General features: G+C 44.2%; 1 protein-coding gene across 2 annotated transcripts in view; it reads left to right on the top strand.

The window, feature by feature from the left end:
• TTC27 (tetratricopeptide repeat domain 27) overlaps window positions 1-21,590 on the top strand; it is a 184,823-nt gene that overhangs the window by 26,950 nt on the left and 136,283 nt on the right. For both annotated transcript variants that reach the window (XM_084622456.1, XM_084622457.1), the window contains exon 5: window positions 3,191-3,293. In XM_084622456.1, coding sequence (XP_084478582.1) covers window positions 3,191-3,293 — 103 coding nt within the window. The remainder of the gene's footprint in view (window positions 1-3,190; window positions 3,294-21,590) is intronic.

The raw sequence follows: 21,590 nt of genomic DNA on the forward strand, positions 1-21,590 counted from the left end.
GGAGGAAAAGGATTTGACCTCTTCTACAAGGTCTCCTGTTTGTGAGCCACTGCTTTCTTCAGCTTGATATCACAAGTCATATTTCATTGCAGTTTAAAATAGACAATATTTTATCTGTTTTGATAGCTCCTCTCTAGGCAGATTATAATCAACTGCGTGTAAATTGGTTTAGATTTTTCCCCTAGATGCTGTGTGTGCAGTCCTTTAGGTTGATGTACACTTACCTGAAGAACAGAAGTGTGTGTATATATAAGATACTTTCTTGGCATTTATAGACAGTAGCATATTTCAACACTTGTTTACACACACACACAGTGAAATAACTGGAATTAACAAATCTGGTAAGCATTAAGGGCTTAGTGTCATTTTGTATAGAGAGTCATAGTATATTTATGGATAGTAACCTTAGTGTTATATCTTATTGACAAAATTACACTACTTGTGAACTCTAGCATGCACTTTCTCCCAGTGCGAGCAGAGTGGGGTAAGTTAAATTGCGGTAGATTTTTATATTGCTTGTATATGCATAACCTTAATCAATTATAATTCTCCTTTGAGCTATGGTCTGAGACAGCTGTAGAACCTTTTCCATCCCTAGTATTACAATTTTGTTTTCCTCAATTAGGTTTCAAAAGCAAACACTTCATCATTGTCAGATATTTTTTATTATAAAGAAAGCCATTCATGCTTCCTTACTGTAGCTTCCAAAAAGCTCCTAAAGCCTCATCCAGCTTCTATTAAAGTCAATGGAAAGGCCTCTGTTGAAGTCAGTGAGAGTTGGATAGCTCAGAGAGAGAGAACTGCTTCCTGCCCTACATAAATGGTAAACCATAATTGAATTTGTATGTATGTGGTATGTTTGTGTGTGTATAAAACCCTCAGTTTTATTTTTAAAAAAAGATGCTATGCACACAACATACATACCTGACTCCAAATCACAAACACAAGGAAATTTAAAAGTTAAGCCACAATCAATATGTACACTCTAATCCTCCACCCACAGACACACCTTACCACTATTGCACACCACAGTCAGCAACCTTAATTCTGCTCCTGTAGGGATCCTAGCCTCCGACTTCAGAATTCTTCAATATATGTAACATATAGATAAGCTTGGCAGAATTTGATTTTTATTTTTTTCTAATTTTAACCATTTTTATCCACTTAAAAAAATTCTATTTGTAAGTATTTTCATTTTTTTCAGTTGGGGTGGGGGGTAGGGTTGGAGTTAAGGCAGTGTTGACAGTGGGGCTGCAGTGGGCTCCCTGTGCAGCCAAAAGGCCCAAAACACTGGGGCACAAGGTGCGAGGGAGGCTGCAGTGCATTGTGACCAGTGACACCCAATCCTTGCACAAGATAAGAGGAAGGCTGGGGTCCTGGGAGAGCAGACCCCCCCACACACACTCCTTCCTAGCTCGGGCCATGAGGAGGAGGACAAGATTCTGGCTATGAGGGAAGCCACTCCATTGCTGAATGGCTCCTGCTGGAAAAGGAGCCATTCAGCAGAGGGGTGGCCTCCTCTGCGGCCAGGGATGATGATGACAAATCATTGCAGTTCTGCCGGGGGGGGTTTCTGCTCTGCCAGGCCAGGACTCCTCCAGTCTTGCCTACACCTTGTGTCTGCAAGGATCCAGTGTCACTGGCCCTACTCACCAGTCAGGTGTGTGTGTGAGCCATCCCTGGCCAGGAACTGTTCGGCAGCAGTGTGTCCTTCCCTGGAGCCAGGGGCTTGTCGTCCACTGCTTTCCCCTCATCCACAGAGCCAGTGGATGGCATAGAAGGCAATTAGGGATAGAAGGCATAAGATAGGGATATCCATAAGATACCCTTATGGGAATCTTATGGGGATACCCATAAAATAGGGATAGTTAGGCATAGAAGGAAATTAGGTTAGTCAGGCATGACTTGCCCATGCTGACTGTTCCTGATCACTTTCCTCTCCTCCAAGTGCTTCAAAATTGATTCCTTGAGGACCTGCTCCATAATTTTTCTAGGGACTGAGGTGAGGTTGACTGGCCTGTAGTTCCCCAGATCCTCCTCCTTCCCTTTTTTAAAGATGGGCACTACATTAGCCTTTTTTGAGTCATCTGGGACCTCCCCCAATCACCATGAGTTTTCAAAGATAATGGCCAATGGCTCTGTAATCACATCCACCAACTCCTTTAGCACCCTCGGATACAGTACATCCGGCCCTATGAGCCTGTGCTCGTTCAGCTTTTCTAAATAGTCCCGAACCACTTCTTTCCCCACGGAGGGCTGGTCACCTCCTCCTCATGCTGTGCTGCCCAGTGCAGTAGTCTGGGAGCTGACCTTGTTCATGAAGACCAAGACAAAAATATTCTCTCTCCCCACATGAAGGTTGTGGTGAGCACATTCTTGGGGAAAACTTAAACCAGACACGAAGACAGATCTTAATATGAGATCCTAAAATGTCTGAATCTGACAGTTCCTTTACATATGTTGAGCGATGTGCATGTTCCTTGAGTCAAGGAATTGATATCTTGATAAGGTGTACTTTAAATTCTAACGTGTAGAAGAAGAAAAACCTTCACTACCAGTCTTCAACCCCTCAGTGCAGAGCTGCATCCGAAGAGACAAATGGTTGAAATTTTAAACTACAACCCTTAAAATAGCAAGGAGAAAGTGAGGCAAGGCTGTAGGGAATTCAAATCACAACTAATTGAATTCTCCCTTTTTATTGGGTGACACCTTTTCTCCATTTTATATCGGAAAGCTGTGCGGCATTTGTATTGAACTAGAAATCTGTCATAAAGATACAGTAATTGTCTTATTTGTGAGACAGCTTCAGACTTTTAGCACTCCCCTTTTCAGAAGAAAGGATGGGATGTTTGGAAAGGAGCATTGTTGATTGAAGCCATCATCTGAGGGGAATACAAGAGGGGAAAAAATATTAACTGTTAAGTGACTGAGCACCCATCTATATAGTAAGGTTTTGTTGTTAATTTATTTCTTTTGACTCTTTCAAGATTTATTCAGCCTTGATATAATTTGAATCTACACTTTAGGAAACTTCCTACCTTAATCTAATCTCAAATAGATCAGATTTGGTATTGAATTTTTATAAAGCGACTGTATTTGTGTTTTTGAAATTATATTTTTAAAATCTGTTTATAAAAGAAAATCAGTTGTATTTATCATTCATTTAAAATATCCTTATTCCCCCTTTTAGACATTGCCTTGGTGGACTTTGCGATATGTGAATATTCACCAGCAGTTACTAGAGGAGCGATCGCCTGAGCTCTTTGCTCTTGCCCAGAGTTGTATAGAACAAGGTAAGTTTCAAATTATTTGATTATGTTCACATATAATACCATTCACTTGTCAGAAGAGTTTTGAAGATGTCACGGTTTGCAGCATGGTGCCTGTCAGGTGTTTTTGTAGCTGCAGAGAGTAGAAAGGCACTTCTTAAATTTATGTTGATCTAACAATTCTCTCTTGTTGGTGTGTGCTCTGTTGGTTAAAGCTCTGTAATCCTGATTACATTCTATCTGCTTGGAAACCAAAAAAAAAAGTGTTTCAGTGGTATGCTACTGTTAACATGTCACAAATTGATTTGCAGGCATTATGCCTGTCTTGTCTCTTAACAAAGCTCATTTGAGTTTGAAATGTGAATTCTTCTGGTTTTGTACAACTTTGTGAGAGACACTGAGCAATTTTCTACTGCTCCTTCTCACAGAGTATCTTATTAACCTGAACCAGAAATGTTCGGTACATGGTGTTCAATTCCAAAGACATGCTGGGTTACATTGCAAAAGGAGGGCATTATTTTTAAATTGAATTTTGAAGTGAATATTGATGCTGAGCGAAGCAGACTAATAGTGTTGGAACTAAACATAAATAAAATACCATTGGTTTTTAAGACATTGAGTTTATTTGTTAGCTGAAGATTTTTTGCTGTAACTGTGGAAGCCTAAGATATTTTCAACAGTGGTAAAGACATTTTTCTCTCCCACTTAGACATGCACTGGCATGTATAGATTTTGTCCTTGCCAAAAAAGGTATAAGGAATTTAAAATTCACTATTTTACAGGATGAACTCGTTTTCTGGTAATGAAAGGTTATTTCTTGGGGTTTGAACCAGCTGTAGGATCAAGGCATGACAGTGATGTCAGAATACCAAATAGTAGTTTGGGGCCCTTGCAAAATTACCATATGAATAGCAAAAACTTTTAAAATACAATGGTGAGATTGAACATACAATTATATTGGGCCCAATCCTGTGAATTGGTGAGTGATCTCCACTGCCATTGGGCGGCTCCAGCATTGGATCCATCCACTAAATTCTATAGTGTTTGTCTTTCTCTGTTCGAGAGCTTTAAACAAACTTCCACACAGTTTTATTGTAGGAGTGTGGGAAAACTTCATTTATGGACTATAAACCATTTCATTTCAGTAATTTAGATATCTAATTGACCAAATGTCTTTAATCTATAACACTGGGAAACTTGCTGTGTAATCACACTTTTCAGAAGAAAGGAATTCTAGGACACCTTTACTATCAGCACATGAAATTAAATTAGTTGACATGCAGACATACAGGCCAAGGAAATCTTGGACATTAACTGACATGGAGATAAGCCAGTCTAATTTGAGCTGCTAATGTCCTAATTAGCAAATGTATATTCATTTTGGCAAACTGTATTTTTAAGGTAAAAATCAGATGTTGTACTGATCAATATGGTAATTGAGCACTTCAGAAAAAACCCTAAACCTAATCAACCTATTGCTTAAAAAAAATCCTATAAAATCTGACCCTCAAGGTGTGCTGCAAAGCCAGTCTCCTCCTCTCCCCCCCTTCTTCAAAGGGGAGAATTGCAAAGGTGTTGAATTGTGAGAGAGTTTTGCTGATTTGCTGCTGGGGGTGAGGGGTGGACTAGATTAGATGAAAATGTTGGTACTTAGTTATAAAGGAGTGGCGTTTTGCTTTTTTTTTTAATCTTCAAAACTCCGAGACTGGATAGATAGCTGCTTCTTAAAAACTCTGTACAAAATTAACTAAATGTCAGACAGGTGGCTGCTGACGTTTGTTGTTCAGGTTAGGAAGGGGAAGGTGGAGGGATTCCAAAAGCTTTTTCATTATTATAGAGACTGCAAATGACCCTGTTAGTAATACTCTGCAGTGATTGTTGCTCTGAATACAAGAGAGTTGTATAGATGAGTAATCAGTGAGAGGGAGACAGGTTCAACATCAGTCTATATGCCAGCAGTTATTCAGTTGCACTTGAGACTGTAGTTTATCATTTGTTTGGCTGAACATTTCTATGATGACTTTGCTGGAGAGTACAAAGTATTTTACTTTATTTTTAAAGTGTCCTTGCTTGTCTGAAACTCTTACTCAAAGAATCAAGGTAGCAGGAAAAACAAAACCTGTAACGTGGAGTATTTTGTCATACAGTGATTTTGAGTAGTCAGCATGTGTGTGTTGCCTTAGAAATTCTTAAAAATAAGATTTTAGAGCAATACTAAAAATAGGATGCTATGATTGGGGCACACTAAGGTTATGTCTGCACTGGTGTGCATACTCTAGTATGGGTTGTGTTGATGCAGGCTCGAGCCAGCCAAACCCACCCCAAAAGTCTACATTTGCTCTGCTAGACATTCATATAATGCTGTGTACCCATGTGCATCCACAGTGCTGCTCTGGGCACACAAGTTTAGTGCTACTATTTCAGGGACTATATGCCAGGGTTCTTGGAATCGCACAGACACTGTAGGAACCAGTTTTTGGTGTGTTGTAGGTACTATGTTTCAGTCCTCCTTGGACCCATATGTGGAACACATTTGTGCCTTGCCTTCACACACATGCCGATGACACTTCTGGATCATGTTGCCCTCACTTCTGTTTCTGCAAAACTGGGTTGTAGTCATGGATCTCTTGGATGAGCTGCTCCTATTCCTTATTGCAGGACAAATTGTTTATGTAGTGGAGTAGGTGCTTGGCAAGATGCTGGATGGCATTTCAGCATCACTTTTTGCCAAAATCAAAGACCGACGCGTGCAAGAATAATTCATTTTTCGCACAGTGGACAGATATGCTGAATGCTGCTATTGCCTTTGGTGTACCATCATTTCTGGTGCAGGAGAAATAGCATGGTGTGGTGGGATCGCGTTATCCTGCAGGCTTGAGAGCAGCAGCAGTGGCTCCAGAGCTTCCACATGAGGAAAAGGTCTTCATGGAGCTATGTAAGAATCTTGCACCATTCTCCAGCACCAGGACACTGGATTGAGGGAAGCCATATTGGTACTGAAGCAGGTTGTTGTTTCCCTGTGGAAGTTGGTCATCCCAGACAGCTACAGGTCTGTTGGAGTAGGAAAGTTCACTGTTGGGTTTGTGGTTGTGGAGGTTTGTGAGGTGATTAACACTGGTTTACCCATTGGTGGTTGCCATAAGAAATGCTCCTGAAATAGTAGTTAGTTTTAAAAGGATGGGGTCCCCAAACTGCATTAGGGCCATCAATGGCACTCACAAGTCCATTTGTTTGCCACAAGGAACAAGTGAATATGTGAACCACAAAGGTGGTTATTCCATCATTATACAAGGCTTGGTGTAGTACAGAGGTAGGTTCATGAGTACTAACCTGTGGGAAACGCAGTAAAGTTTCATGATGCCAGGGTGCTGAGATCTCTCTTGTACTTTAAGGGGGAAACAGGGACTTTATTCCCCAGAAATGATAGGTATCTGTGCTACTTGTTGTATGTGGGGTTCCCCCAAAACCCACTCCTGCTATGATTCATGAAACTGTACCCTGACATCAGGAGCCCTGGAGAAAAAGAAATTCAGTTTCACACGCTGTAGCTGCAGGATGGTCATGGAGTGAGCATTTGGTAGGCTGAAGGCTCGTTGGTGCTGTCTATGAATCAGCCTGGATGCCAGTGTGGGCTGCTTCACACTGCACAACAGTTACGAGGCTAAAGGCACATATTTCTGCATCAAGTGAACTCAGGATGCTTCTGGTTTGCAAACTCTCTACAGTCAGCAGGATCCTACACATGTGCATACTGATGCTGGGTCCAGGCATGCAAGAGAAAATAGGGATGCCATATGTGCATACATCCTGGCAGTGCAGGGAGACAGAGGACGACATGGACCTTTTGCTGCTGCTAGGGGCTACCTTTACAGCCTTCCTGTGAAGCTGCTTTAGCATAAGAACAGTCATACTGGGTCAGACAAATGGTCCATCTAGCCCAGTATCCTGTCTTCTGACAGTGGCCAATGCCAGGTCCTTCAGAGGGAATGAACAGAACAGGTAATCATCAAGTGATCCATCCCCTGTTGCCCATTTCCAGCTTCTGGCAAACAGAGGCTAGGGACACTTCAGAGCATGATCTTGTATCCGTGCCCGTCCTGGCTAATAGCCACTGATAGACCTATCCTCCCTGAACTTATCTAGTTCTTTTTTGAACCCTGTTATAATCTTGGCGTTCACAACATCCTCTGGCAAAGAGTTCCACAAGTTGACTGTACATAGTGTGAAGCAATACTTCCTTTATTCCTTTAACCATGCATGATGGCACATCCCAAGTTCAGAGTGTGGTGCAAAAGTTCTTAAAGGTTTTGTGTTCATCTGATTATCACTTGCTGAAGGTTTTAATCTGTGCTTATACCATTGTATATCTGTGTGAAACCCATCGTTACAGATTACTTCAACTGCATTTACAGTTTGGGATGCAATTTGTTCTGGGGGCACTTACGACAGTGGTGTGATGCATTCCTTTTTCACTGTGCATGTGCTTCTTGCCATCCATATCATATGTAACCCATTTTAACAACTTTGCTCTGATGTGTTTACATCTGGGTGTGGGTCTGTTTCTGGCAACAGTTACAGCCATTGTTGCTTTGCATTGCTTTTGAGTTTGTATGTGCAACTTGGAACTGTGTGGGGGAGCCCATAGTTACAAGATTTCCACAATGGTTTTATGGTTCAGTTTGCAGCTGCTGCAGGGCATTGCAGCAGTCTTTTTGTGTCTAATTGGGTTTTGAAAGTCCCTATTAAATACTACTATTTACATATGCAACTTTACTAAGTTTCACAGGACCCGCAACTCTACTAGATATCTCTTTCCTAAACAGCTTTAAAGCGATGGTGGACTGTGCTGTGTTCTCCCCCAGACCAGACCACCCACCCCCTTTGCTCTGTGTGGCCTCAGAAGGCTGCTTGTATCCTGTAGATAGGCCTGGCCTGACATTCTAGCAAAGAAAAGGAAATTCAGAGAGAGAGACTTCATTTAGTTACCTTGGTCCCTGCACCAGAAACCTCTCTCTCAGCCAAATGCAAGCGTATGATGAATTCTTCTGTTTCCCCCCTTGAGACCGTACTTCCCACTCCATGCTTTCCCACAACATTCCCTGTCTGCCAGGTGGTCAGGAAAGAGACAGACACAGAAGCATGCTGATTTTTACCTTCCCAAGTTTCTATGGAATGTGGTGTGCACCTTAACCCACACTCCCTCTTTGGAAAACAGTAAACTTAATGTTTAAGAATTTTTTCCCCCAGTAGGTCCATTTTGGGGTTGAGAATAGCAGAGGCTGGTTGGAGGGGGGAAAGGTGGACGAGGTGGTATGGAGATGAGCCATGACAATGGCATGGCTTCAGCATTATTCCTTGCACCCAGTAACACACAGAGCAATGCTTGGTATATTATTGAGGGAAGAAAAATAATTGCACATCATTTCAAATGTCCTTGTTTTTAAAAGTGCAAACTTTGCACTACAAAAAGGGGGGAATATTTTGGAGGGAAGGAGTGGCTTGCATTATTAACTTACCAGCCTGGGGTTCTGCATCTTGCCGAGGCACCAGTCCGTCTTCAGGATCTTCCGTAAGGACTTCTGCAGCCTGATCCTCCTCCTTCCTGGCTGCTTTCTGGGTCTTCAGGGTTATCCTTGATATTTCTAGCTGCACCCAGGTCACTGTCCCATTGAATGATGAGAATGGAAGGGTTCAGCAGCACAAGGTGAGCCACTGTATGATCAGTATGGGGAAACCTTGCAATCATATAGTCGAGTTCCTCATAGAACAGAAATGTGGCAGGGGCTTTCCCAAACTGTCTGTTGAAGTCCTAGGCCTTTCTGTACAAGTACTTCAGGTGCTTCTTTCACTCCCCACACTAAATAGCAATAAGGAGATTGCACAGTTCCTCCAGCTTGCTGGAAATTTGCTCTTACAGGTGAATGTTACTGCTGCTCCACCCAAAATTTTGCTGACTGCTGTACTCCATCCAGGTATTTATTAAAGCTCTGATATGCTCTTGGGCCAACTAGCTATTTGCTAAGCTGTTGTCATGTTTTCTTGTAGTAGTGAACTGCAACAGAACGCTGGTGAGATGTGCAACATGCTGCTACAGCTGCATTACAGGGAGAGCGTGAACTTTATTCATTCGGGTCAGGAAGAAATGGGTACAGTGCATTGTGGGAATGGCAGTGGAGGATTATTGAAATCTGAGCCTTAGTACCCACCCATTCCCACATCCACACTGCAAAATGGCCTAGGTACTGGGCCAAGCCACAGCTCACCCATGCTCTTTCCAACACCCTTTAAGTGAGCTAGCTAGCTTGGAATCTACTCGTCTTGTGACATGCACTTCATGGGTTCGACATGGACAGTGTGCGGAGCGGGGGGAATGACACAACCTCATGCCTGGACACATGTAGAGTCACCAGTGTAGACATAGCCTTAAATATTAATGATTTTATAGTAATAATTTATGCTTTGCAGCATCAACAACAAAGACCAAGAAAAATAATTTTATAAGCGTTTATGGCGGATATATCTGAAGTAAGGCAGATAAGTAATTTGAAAATCAGCGAAAAAGAGAATATAACTAGATGAATTTCTATCCAGTAGACTCCAGGTAGGGTAGAGTTTGTGCAGTCTTGATCAGTTTCCTGGACACCACATATACTGTGGGGTAGTGACTGTGTTATGTGCATTGGACAGGTCAGAAGTAGCTTAGCACTGTGGATCCAGAGCTACTCAAGATATGACTTGATTTTTTTTTTTTTTTTTTAGAACTGCTGAGCCCTGGAAAGTTCTGAGTGCTCAGCACTTTTGAAAATTAAGCCTATCTAGTAGAGCTTGGCAAAAAAATTTGCACAAATACACTATTTGTTGAAAAATGCAGTTTCAGTTGCCTTGAAACTATTCACAAATTTGACATGAATTCTCCAAATATTTTCGGCCAAACATTTTTTGGGACTTAGATGCCATTTGCAAAATGTGGGGGAGAAGGAGACTCCCATCTTATAACTTTAGCCCATTGCTTAGGGCACTCAGTCGGGATGTGGGAGACTTGGGTTCAATTCCTCTCGATCTGATAACTTCTCCTCCTCCTGTTTTATAAAGCTATCCCTTTCAAACTGATTGAAACTCAGTGTTTTGGATTGAACAACATGTTTTGTTTCACCCAAAACTGTGTTTTTGTTTCGCTGACATTTTTCCCAGTTTTCAAATTCAGTTCAACCTGCACCAAATTCTTTTGGTTTTTTTATTTCTTCCTCCCTGAACTGCCAGAAAACTGAAAAGTCAGCTATTTGCCCAGCTCTGTTATTCAGGTACCTAAATAAGGACTAGGTAAAAGTGAACTTATTAGGCAAAGATTGTAACGTGCTAAAATTAAGTTTGTCACTAAAAAGGTGTCTTGTTTTCTTTTGTTTATAATTGTACCTGTCTTTCTCTTGCTTTGTATCACTTAAATCTCTGTTCTTTATTTTACTATAAACCATCTCCATTCTGTTATATTGAACTAAAGAGAGTCTCCTCAGGTAACCTAACAGGCTGGGGTATATACTGTCTCTTTGGGGGTAGTGAATTTAATAATTTTTATGAATGTCCAATATGGCAATGTTGAGACTTGCAGAGTCTTGAGGAGTTGGCTGGTGAGGCTCACAGAGCAGTGTGGCAGGCACCTGATACACCGTTTAAGCCCCAGTAAAGCTCACTCTTCCTCAGGCAGAGGGTAACACAGTGGCTTACAGTTCTGGGTCCCTTGAGCAAAGCTTATGCTCAAATAAATTGGTTAGTCTCTAAGGTGCCACAAATACTCCTTTTCTTTTTGCGAATACAGACTAACACGGCTGTTACTCTGAAACCTATCTAACTTCAGGCACCCATTTTTGAAAATCTTGGCCTAGATCAATGGTCACCAACCGGTAGATCGATCATGGAGCTCTGACAGTCTATCTCAGTCTGTCTAGGTTTGCCAACCCTCCTGCAGCCTAACCAGGAGATCAGCCGATAACAATCTGGTGGCACAGCAGGGCTAAGGCAGGCTCCTTGCCTGCCCTGGCCCCATGCTGCTCCCAGAAGCAGCCAGCATGTTCCTGCAGCCCCGGGGGGGGGGGGCACTGTCCCCGCAGCTCCCATTGGCTGGGAAGGGGAATGTGGCCAAGGGGAGCTGCGGGGGTGGTGCCTGCTTCCAGGGGCAGTGTGCGAAGCCACCTGCACCCTCCCACCCCCAGAGCCGCTGCCGGACATGCCAGCCACTTCCAGGAGCAGCACGGGGCCAGGGCAGGCAGGGAGGCTGCCTTAGCCCTGCTGCGCCTCTGCCAACACAGAGCTGCCTGAGGTAAGCGGTGACCAGATGGAGCCTGCATCCCAAACCGCTCCCAGAGGTCACACCCTCTCCTGTACCCCAGCCCCCTCCCAGAGCCTGCACCCCAACCAGCTGCCTGAGCCGGAGACCCCTCCCGGAGCCAGCACCCTGCACCCCCTCCTGCACCCCAACTTCCTGCCCCAGCCCTGAGCCTCTTCCTGCACTCGAACTCCCTCCCAGAACTTGCACCCTGAACCCCCTCCTGCATCCCAACCCCCTGAGCCCCTCACACACTTCGAACCCGTTGGTCCCCAGCCCAGAGCCCACACCCCCTTTCGCACCCTAAACCCCTGTCCTAGCCCGGTGAAAGTGAGTGAGGGTGGGGGAGAGTGAGTGGGGAAGGGCCTTGGAGAAGGGGAGTGGCAGAGGTGTGGCCTCGGGGGAAGGGACCTGGCAGGGGTGAGTCAAAGGTGTTTGGGTTTGTGTGATTACTATTTTTCTACATTTTCTTTGAGGTAGGTCCTGGGTTGCACTTAAATTCAAAAAGTGATCTTCTGCTTAAAAAGGTTGGAGATTGCTGGCCTAGAGCTTTGAGAGAGAGAGGGCTTTTGATGCAGATTGAGATTTGTGAGTGTGATGAGTTTGCTGGGTCAGGGCATTAGCTGCTATTCTTTAGTTGCTGGCTTTTTTTTTTTTTTTTTTTGGGTAACTTACATGAAAGGCATTTCAGGTGAGTGCCCTTAAATCTTATAAACTAAAATAAATTAGCTATTCTAGAGACTAATTTTATGTCGTGTCTTTGGTTTTCAATTAAATGTCATTCTGAAATGATAAAGATTTTAAACAGTTCTTTGGCTGGCCTTGAAAAATCTACTTGCCTACTTACACGCAAGCAAGGAGGAGGCATTATTCCATTGGTAAGGTGATGCAAACCTTCCAGTTCTGCAGAATCGATCTGCTAACCTTTTACTTAAAATAAGTAGTGTCTCGCATTTGTGGTTGCCAAGATTATGCTGGTTTATATTCAATAGGTGGACAGCTGCAGTGCCTCGCTGCTGTTCTCAAGCAGCTGTCCTGTGAAATCAGGACTCAGGACAATTTCTCTGTTTGTTGTTTAGAACCTTGTGCTTAATCTGGTGTGGGTAGCCAGAGGGCTGTCAGTTCTGGGGATCTCAATGATAACACTAGTGGAGCCAAAATGATGCTTGTGAGAGTCGGGAAACTTTCCAAAAACATTCCTAGTGCAAACATGGTGTAAGTGTCTAAATTTTTTGGGCCCTGGTGCTAGCATTGTGAGAAAAGACTAAGTTGATAAGGGAGTAATGAATATATCTTTTAGTTAAAACATGAACTTAATTAAGGCAGATCTTTATAGGTTTTTCTTGTTTGCATCCCCCCTAAAGTAATGTATTTTAATTGGCAGCATTTGTTTTTGTCACATGAACCGTATTAAATATTTTTAAAAGTTAAGTACTGTGAAGTTCCCCTGGTGTTATTTGGACTGGTGATCTGTTATGTCACTCCAATCCTCAACTCTGGGAGCCAACCTTACCTTGCTCTGCTGTGAGAACCCTCACTACCAGGCTGTTTACGCACAGGCACTAGCATGTAAGCTGCTCCCAGCACATGAGTGAGCACTTTTAGCCAGGTGCTGCTTGGATTGTGCAACCGAATGACACTAGCCAATATCTCCGGTCCCAGACACAACCCTAGGAATCTCAGTCTTGCAGTGTCCCGTTATGCCCGCTGGATGCTGCAAGCTTATATGAGTTCGTCAATTTAACAAAGAAATTGTTATGTACCAGGCTTGTTATCCCAAGGGGAGTCGCTGACACACTTCAAACCAAACGCACTGCTTCAGGTAGAATAAACAAATTTATTAACTACAAAAGATAGATTTTAAGTGATTATAAGTCAAAGCACAAGAAGTCAGATTTGGTCAAATGAAATAAAAGCAAAATGCATTCTAAGCTGATCGTAACATGTTCAGTGCCCTCACAAACTTAGATGTTTCTCCCCACAGGCTGGCTGGTTGCCCTTCAGCCAGGATCTCCCTTTGATGAGCGCTTTAGTCACTTGGTGGTGGTATCTGTAGGTGGAAGAGAGAGCCAGCATGGAAAGTATCTCTCCCTTTTATCATGGGGGTGACTAAGTGACTTAGAATCATAGAATATCAGGGTTGGAAGGGACCTCAGGAGATCATCTAGTCCAACCCTCTGCTCTAAGCAGGACCGATAACTCAAGAGTCCAACCAATCCTTTGTTGCTGCCTAGGCCGGTGTCCTTTGTTCCTGTGAAGCTGGGCTGGGTTGGGTTTGTCCCATACATGTCCTGATGAGGTGTGAATTGCCCCTCTGTTCCTGGAGAGTTTTGCCTGGGCTTTTTTTAAGCCATGAGGACACATTTTCAGCCTCAAAACTACATGCATGAAATTACAACCTATAACATTACTATAACAACAATGCTCAGTGCAACATGAACATTCTGAAGATACCTGACATGACAAACTTTGCATTGGTTACCACACAATTATATTATAAGGATGAACATGGGGTTGCAGGGTGTTCCCCCGAGATGCAGTGTGTCACACCTGTCCACTTAGTTTACTGCAAGACGGTTAGTCACTGACCATCTCAAAGGCAGTTTGTGTTCTCTTGGCATCCAGCCATTAAGGCCATGGGGTTTGGCCAGCCGCTGCTTGGATTGTACAACCGAATGACACTATCAGATCACTGGTCCAGATGACACCAGGGGAACGTCACAGTGTCTCAGCAAGCAGGGTAAGGCTGGCTTCCAGGGTCGAGGATTGAAGTGACCTAGCAGATCACCGGTCCAGATAACACCAGGGGAACGTCACAAGTACTATTAAGAGACAAGTGAATACTTTGTTTTTGTGGATACAGACTAACATGGCTACCCCCTGATACTTTTTTGTATTGTCCAGTTCATTACTATGGTAGTGTATTCCTTTCTGGACGTACTGCAGAGCAGATAGCTGTATTTTTTTTTTTAATGCTTGCCCCTTGAAGCCTTAAACCCAGGAAATGATGCACAACTGCAGTGTGTAAGTAATTGCCCCTCTCTGGAATCATGTAATACTTATTTGATCAGAAATCTGCATTTTTGTAATATTTCCCCCCACTGTCATATAGGCTCCATTGCACAGACAGCTGTCATTTAACAATTACTAGCTCAAGAAAGAGCTGTGAAGAACGAATGAAAATCTAGGCCTGCATGTGTATAAAATCCTTAGTGGGTTTCTTTATGCACTTTTCTTTAAAAAAAAAAAAAAAAAAAGAGAGAGAGAAAAACAAATGACACTTTCTTCTGTATGTTTTTTTATATATGTTAATGTGCTTGCCTGACCTTCAAGAAGCTATCAAAGTATGGTGATATAGATAAGGGAAATGGGTATTGTAAGTTGTATAGGTTGACATTGAAATGTTCTGTCAGTTACTGAAATTGGTGAAGAGGGATAAAATGGGTTCTGCTAGAAACATACATTTTTATGGGTCAAGTCTGAAGTCCAAAAACATTTATTTAAAAGAGGATGTGTTTAATGATGAATGTGAAAACAAGTTAAAACACAAAGCAAATCAGATGGCTTCATAACAAGAAAGTGCTCCTGTGAATTACCAAGATGTAAGGTCAATGTTCAGATAACTTCCCCAGACTTTAAAGCAGTCTGTTGAAATAAATTCCAGTGTGCTAATCAGGTTACACCAAGATAACATTTAAATAGTGCTAGCATCCTGAGAGCTTCATTTTTTGATGCTTAAGTAATGGGATATGGAACCCAGTCAGTCTACTTAAAATGAAAAATCATCAATGGAACTGTCATTTATTGGTAGAGTAATTTATAAAACACTTTTTCTTCTTGGACTCTTGAAAATATTTTTAAAATTGCATTTCTTCAAAAATCAGAAAATATAGTGTTAATTTTTTGTTCAGCTTGTATGATTGCATAGCTAGGGAAGAATAATTATGTATGTATCTGAGCTCAAATGTACAAATATACATTTTCTTTGTTAGAGGAAACATTTTGAGAAATAATGAATACTATATGATTCCTGAACAGTGCATTTAATATATGAATTGCCAAAAGGGATCATGCAATATTCTATCCAGTCTAGTAACCTGTCTCTGACAATGGCTACCAGATGCTTTAGAAGAAGGTGCAAGAATCTTTAATGATAAATTCTAGAATGAAACTTCCCAATGTAAATACAGATAATTGTAAAGGACTTCCAAAGCTATAGATGAAAATGGCTATATTGGGTTGTTCCTAGCTCTGAGAATTTATATCGCTTATTTCTTCTTCGAGGAGCGTCCCTGTGGGTGCTCCACTCCAAGTGTCTTGGCACCCTGCGCTTGTAATCAGAGATTTGTAGTAGCAGTGCCCTGGTTGGCCACGCACACGCAGCAGCCATTTCACGCGGCCAACCATCCCTCAGTTCCTTCTCTACCGCTTTTGGCTTGAGTCGGACCACCAACAGCAGCACATCTCTCAAATCATAGATAGTTACCCTTCTTTGTTTGTAAACTACCCTTCCTTTCATTTTGTTCTCTTATTTACCCTACTTTTACCCTTTAAAATTTTTTTTTTTGTATAGCTTCTTTCTTCCACCCACCCCGCCTTCAGCGGGCTCCCACTTTGAATAACAACAACCAAGTACGGGACTCATCTCCTTCCCTCAGGCATGCCCGGCTCTCCTGGTTTCAAATGCTGCATAACCTGTAGACTCTCCATTCCTGTGTTGAACGGCCATGCTCAGTGCGTCCGCTGCCTCGGAGAGACTCATATTGCCCAAAAGTGTCTGTGTTGTAAAAACTTAACTGCTAGGACACGAAAGGCCAGAGACCTCCAACTCAAACTGTTAATGATGGAAAAGTCCCTGAGACTAGAATGCCTCCAGGCCAACAATCCCCATCAGCAGCCTCTGACAGGGGTTCTACCTCTAAGACTGTTGCCGGGGAGTCCGCTTCCAAAAAGGTCACAAAAAAGCAGACACATACATCCCCACGGAGAGATTCGCCCAAAAGAAAGCGATCTCCAGGTAGAAAATCTGCCCTGGTACCGATGGCACTGAAACCGTTGGACCACAAGGCACCAGGAATGTCTGGTACCGAGATGTCTCAAGGAGCTGAAGACCCAGCATGGGCAAGCTGTCTCTCAGGTGCACGCCAAAAGATTGAGACCTACCTCAGCACCGGCGGAGCCAAAGAAATCCTCTTCACCGAGCAGTGCAATGGCGCCATCCCCAGTACCCTTGCAGCATAGCAGGTATGCAATACCAACAGTTCTGACATTAACTGCAATTCAGAGTGTATTACCATCCCTGGCACCAAGCTTCCTGGTTCCATGCCAATTCAGCAGGCATACAGACCTCATAGTCACCTCCACACCAGGGACCCCTTTGTTCGGCACTGATGGTACCCCAGTCAGGCCTGGACTGTGCTGAATAGCACTCCTAGTGGATCTGCATCTCCGCTATCTAGTGATGAGGATGACGTAGGCCTTTACACCCCTCGTCATTCCTCCCCGAAACCGGGACCCTCTCACCAACAACCACCTATGGAAGGGTGAAGTTGGCAGTCACAACCCTGGATGCAACCTCTCATTGTTCTGCCACCCAATTGGCCACACTGGGACCCATGAGAAATCTACAGGGCCCAGAATCTTAAACCTCTCAACTCACCAGCATCAGGGACCACCTGGTCCCCTTCACCCATGGGCCCACCACCACCGGAGGCCCAGGAGGAAGGTGGAGAAGAGCCCGAATAGGCCCCTGAAGCCAATACACTGCCACCCACCCATATTTCATCCTTGTCTCCAGATGAAACAATTATGCCACCACCTCCCACTACAGGAGATGACTTCAAGTGCTTCCAGGACTTATTCAAAAGAGTTGCAGAATCCCTGGACATCTCTTTCACAGAGCTGCCAGAGACCCAGCACAAACTTACCAACATCCTACAGGCATCCCCATCAGCAAAGATGGCTCTTCCCATCAACAGTGCCATAATGGATCCTGCAAAGACAATATGGCAGACACCTGCCACTATCCCACCCTCCTGTAAACACTGGATAGAAAATATTATGTACCAGCGAAAGGGGCTGAGTTCTTATTTACTCACCTGTCTCCAAATTCACTAGTTGTAGAGGCAGTAAACCAAAGGGGAAAACAGCACCAGTCAAAAACCACCCCTTATGGCAAAGATTTGAAAAAGTCTTGACCTCGTTGGATGCAAGCCTATTCCTTGGCCTCACTGCAATTCCTTGTAGCAAACTACTCAGCTTTGTTGGCGAAATACACTTACAACTTGTTTAATAAAATGACATCTTTTATTGACCAAATGCCGGAGGAATCAAAGGAGCAATACAGAGCTAACCTTGCGGAGGGCTCCTTAATTTCCAAAACAGCCTTACAGGCCTCCCTTGATTCCGCTGACACAGCAGCTCGTTCTATCGCTATGTCCGTTTCATGCATCAAGCATCATGGCTCTACCTCTCTGGATTCCTGAGGGAAGTACAAGCCACAGTTGAGGACCTGCCCTTTGAGGGCCAAAAACTATTTGCTGAAAGCACAGATTCATCTCTACATACCTTAAAGGACTCGAACTACCTTGAAGACCTTGGGTATTTATGTCCCTCCAAATAAGAAGAAACAGGTCAGATTTTACACTCAAAGATTCCATCCTACACCATACTCACAACTCAGAGAAACTACAATCAGCTCTGCAAACAAAAACAATAGAGGAGCATGCGGCACCAAAATCAACCCATTATGTCTCAACCTTCAACGTCACGTCAATCGTTCTGAAATATTGGGCGAGGGCTCGAGACCTCTATGTTCTCTCATTCCGGAATATCAGATGACCTCCAATCCATTTGGATATCGCGTGCTGCCACACTACCCAGTCTGGAACAACATTACTATAGACAAGAGTTCTGGAAATCATTCAAACGGGTTACTCTATCCCATTTACTTCTATCCCCACCTACCCATCCACCTTCCCTCACCCTCTTCAGGGACCCCTCTCATGAGCCCCTATTACAGCAGGAAATAAACCATCTCCTGCAACTAGAAGCCGTAGAATCAGTAGCACCTCAACACATGAGAAGAGGGTTTTATTCCCATTATTTTCTCATGCAGAACAAGAATGATGGGTGGAGATCGATTCTGGACTTACACAGACTTGTTGAATTTGCATGAGCACTCAGCATTTCAAAATTGTAACCCTGGCAACCATAATTCCGGCATTAGAGAAAGGAGATTGGCTCTCGTCCCTCGACCTACAAGATGCCTACTTTCATGTCACCATTCATCCAGTGCACAGATGATTCCTGCGCTTCACACTAGGCCATCAACATTACCAATACAAAGTGCTACCCTTTGGATTATCGACAGCCCCAAGGGTATTCTCCAAGGTCCTAGCCATCACCATAGCTCACCTCCCGCAGGCTAGGGGAAATGATCTTCCCATACTTGGATGACTGCCTCATAAGAGCACCAACACAGCAGACTCCAGTACAAGCTACACAAACCACAATAACCTTCTTCACCAACCTAGGGTTTCAAATAAACATCCAAAAGTCCACCTTGGGTCCCTGTCCAACAACTAAAGTTTATAGAGGCCTATCTCAACTGTCTCTCAGAAAAAGCGAGACTACCCCAGCAGCGATTCCTCCTCCTAACCACACAGATAACTGTGCTCACAGACAGCCCCCAAACATCTGCCAGGATCTGCTTACAGCTCTTGGGGCATATGCCTGCTACGATTTATGTAGTCAAACATGCCAGACTACATATGAGATGCCAACAGGCTTGGCTTTGCACCTGCTATATATCACAGAGGCATTCCCTCCACAAACGGCTCACTATGCCCTGCAAAGTGAAGGATTCCCTCCAGTAGTGGTTGCAACTGCAAAATGTCTGCTCAGGGATCCCATTTCAACAAAAAGCTTCTCACCATAACGATCACCATAGATGTCTCCCTCATGGGGTGGGTAGCTCATCTGAACAACAACACTATCCAGGGACGCTGGTCCCCAGTGGAAGCCAACTTGCATATAAACATTCTAGAACTCAGAGCATTCAGAAAAGCATGCGAGCACTTCCTTCCGCTCATCCGCAGCAATACCATCAAAGTCTTACGGACAACACAGCATGCATGTTTTATATAAACTGACGGGGGGAGCTCAATCATATCCTCTGTGCATTGAGGCACTATGCCAGGGAAGGGCAAACTATGGCCCGTAGGCCGGATCCGGCCCATCAGGGCTTTCCATCCGTCCGTGGGATTGCCATCCCCATGGCACAGTGGGGCTAAGGCAGGCTCCCTGCCTGCCCTGGCCCCGCGCCACTCCCAAAAGTGGCCAGCACCATGGCCCTGCAGCCCCTGGGGGAGGGAGGGCAGAGGGCTCCGTGCACTCCCCTCGCCTGCAGGCACCGCTCCCTGCAGCTCCCATTGACTGGGATTGGGGAATCGTGGCCAATGGAAGCTTCGGGGGTGCTACCCACAGGTGAAGGCAGTGCGCGGTGGACCCGCCTGCCCCACCCCACTCCCAGGAGCCACTGCTGGATATGCTGTCCACTTCCGGGAGCGGCGCAGGGCCAGGGCAGGTAGGGAGCCCTTGAGGTAAGCGGCACTGGGCCAGATCTTGCCCCCCAACCCTCTGCCCTAAGCCCACAGACCCTCTGCTGCACCCCTCCTGCACCTCAGCCCCCTGCCCTGAGCCCCCTCTCGCACCCCTCCTCCATCCCAACTCCCTGCCGCACCCCCTCCTGCACTCCAACCCCCTGCCCTGAGCCGCTCCTGCACCCCACACTCCCTCCCGCACCCCAACCCCCTGCCCCAGCCCTACATTCATGGCCCTGCATATAATTTCCCCACCCAGATGTGGCGCTCGGGCCAAAAAGTTTGCCTATCCCTGCAGTATGCCTATGGCAATGATGCATCTCCAATAATGTAGACATCTCCGCGTCTTACCTGCCAGGGCTTCAGAACACTGCGGCAGACCACCTGAGAAGATACTTCTCGCAAGCCCACGAGTGGAAGATGGACTACCCAACCCTCGTTACCATATTTAAACATTGGGGGTTCCCTACTTCAGATTTATTTGCAATGGCTCACAATATGAAATGCCCTCAGTATTGCTCCCAAGCAGGGCTCGGTCACCACTTCCTCGGTGATGCCCTCCTTACAAAATGGGATGCACCACTAATGTATGCGTGTTGCTCCACCCCCTTTTATAGCTTTGGCACAAGGAGGGAATCTTTTGTCTGTGCTTGTCCCCATCCCCGCCTCATCAATGGATAAATACAAGGATTAAGATGGATTCCAGTATCATGTGACATGGTCACATGTCACTGTAAGACCTCCTAGTCTCCATTCTTCCTGGGTTGGTCCACACGTATACAGGAAGGTTTGCAGGTAAATAAACAACTTACAACCAATTGTCTTAGTCAATGGGAGCCATCAAGATTCTAAACCATCATTAAACTTTGCATAATTACAATAGGACCTCAGTTATACTTCACATTTCTAGTTTCAGATATGAGAATGATACATGCATACAAATAGGAGGAATATATTCAGTAGGTTATAACCTTGTTAGGATACCTTACAAGAGACCTTTTGCATAAAGCATATTCAAGTTACATCATATTCACACTCATAAGCATATTTCCATAAAACATATGGAGTGCAACGTCCCACATTATCAGTATTGTAATGAGTTATGCTAGATAGGCCATTTAAGGTAGCTGCAAAGATGTTATTTGCCAGTTATGATGATCTCATTTATGTATTACCTTTGTATTATGAGTTATACATATGTCTGTATTTCAAAGTTGGGCTATGCTTCTGGGTGACACCCCTAGACAGTTTGGCATCAGCACTGCCTAGGCTGCTTGATGGCCCATCAAGGACCATCAGCTATACAATTGAACCAATGAGAGAAGGCAGATACATCTTATGACTCAGCAAAGTGTGCAGGGGCATGCTTATGGACAAAACAAGGCTTTCAAGCCATAT

This window comes from Lepidochelys olivacea (assembly GCF_965140295.1).
Source record: "Lepidochelys olivacea isolate rLepOli2 genome assembly, chromosome: 3".
Classification (NCBI taxonomy): domain Eukaryota; kingdom Metazoa; phylum Chordata; order Testudines; family Cheloniidae; genus Lepidochelys; species Lepidochelys olivacea.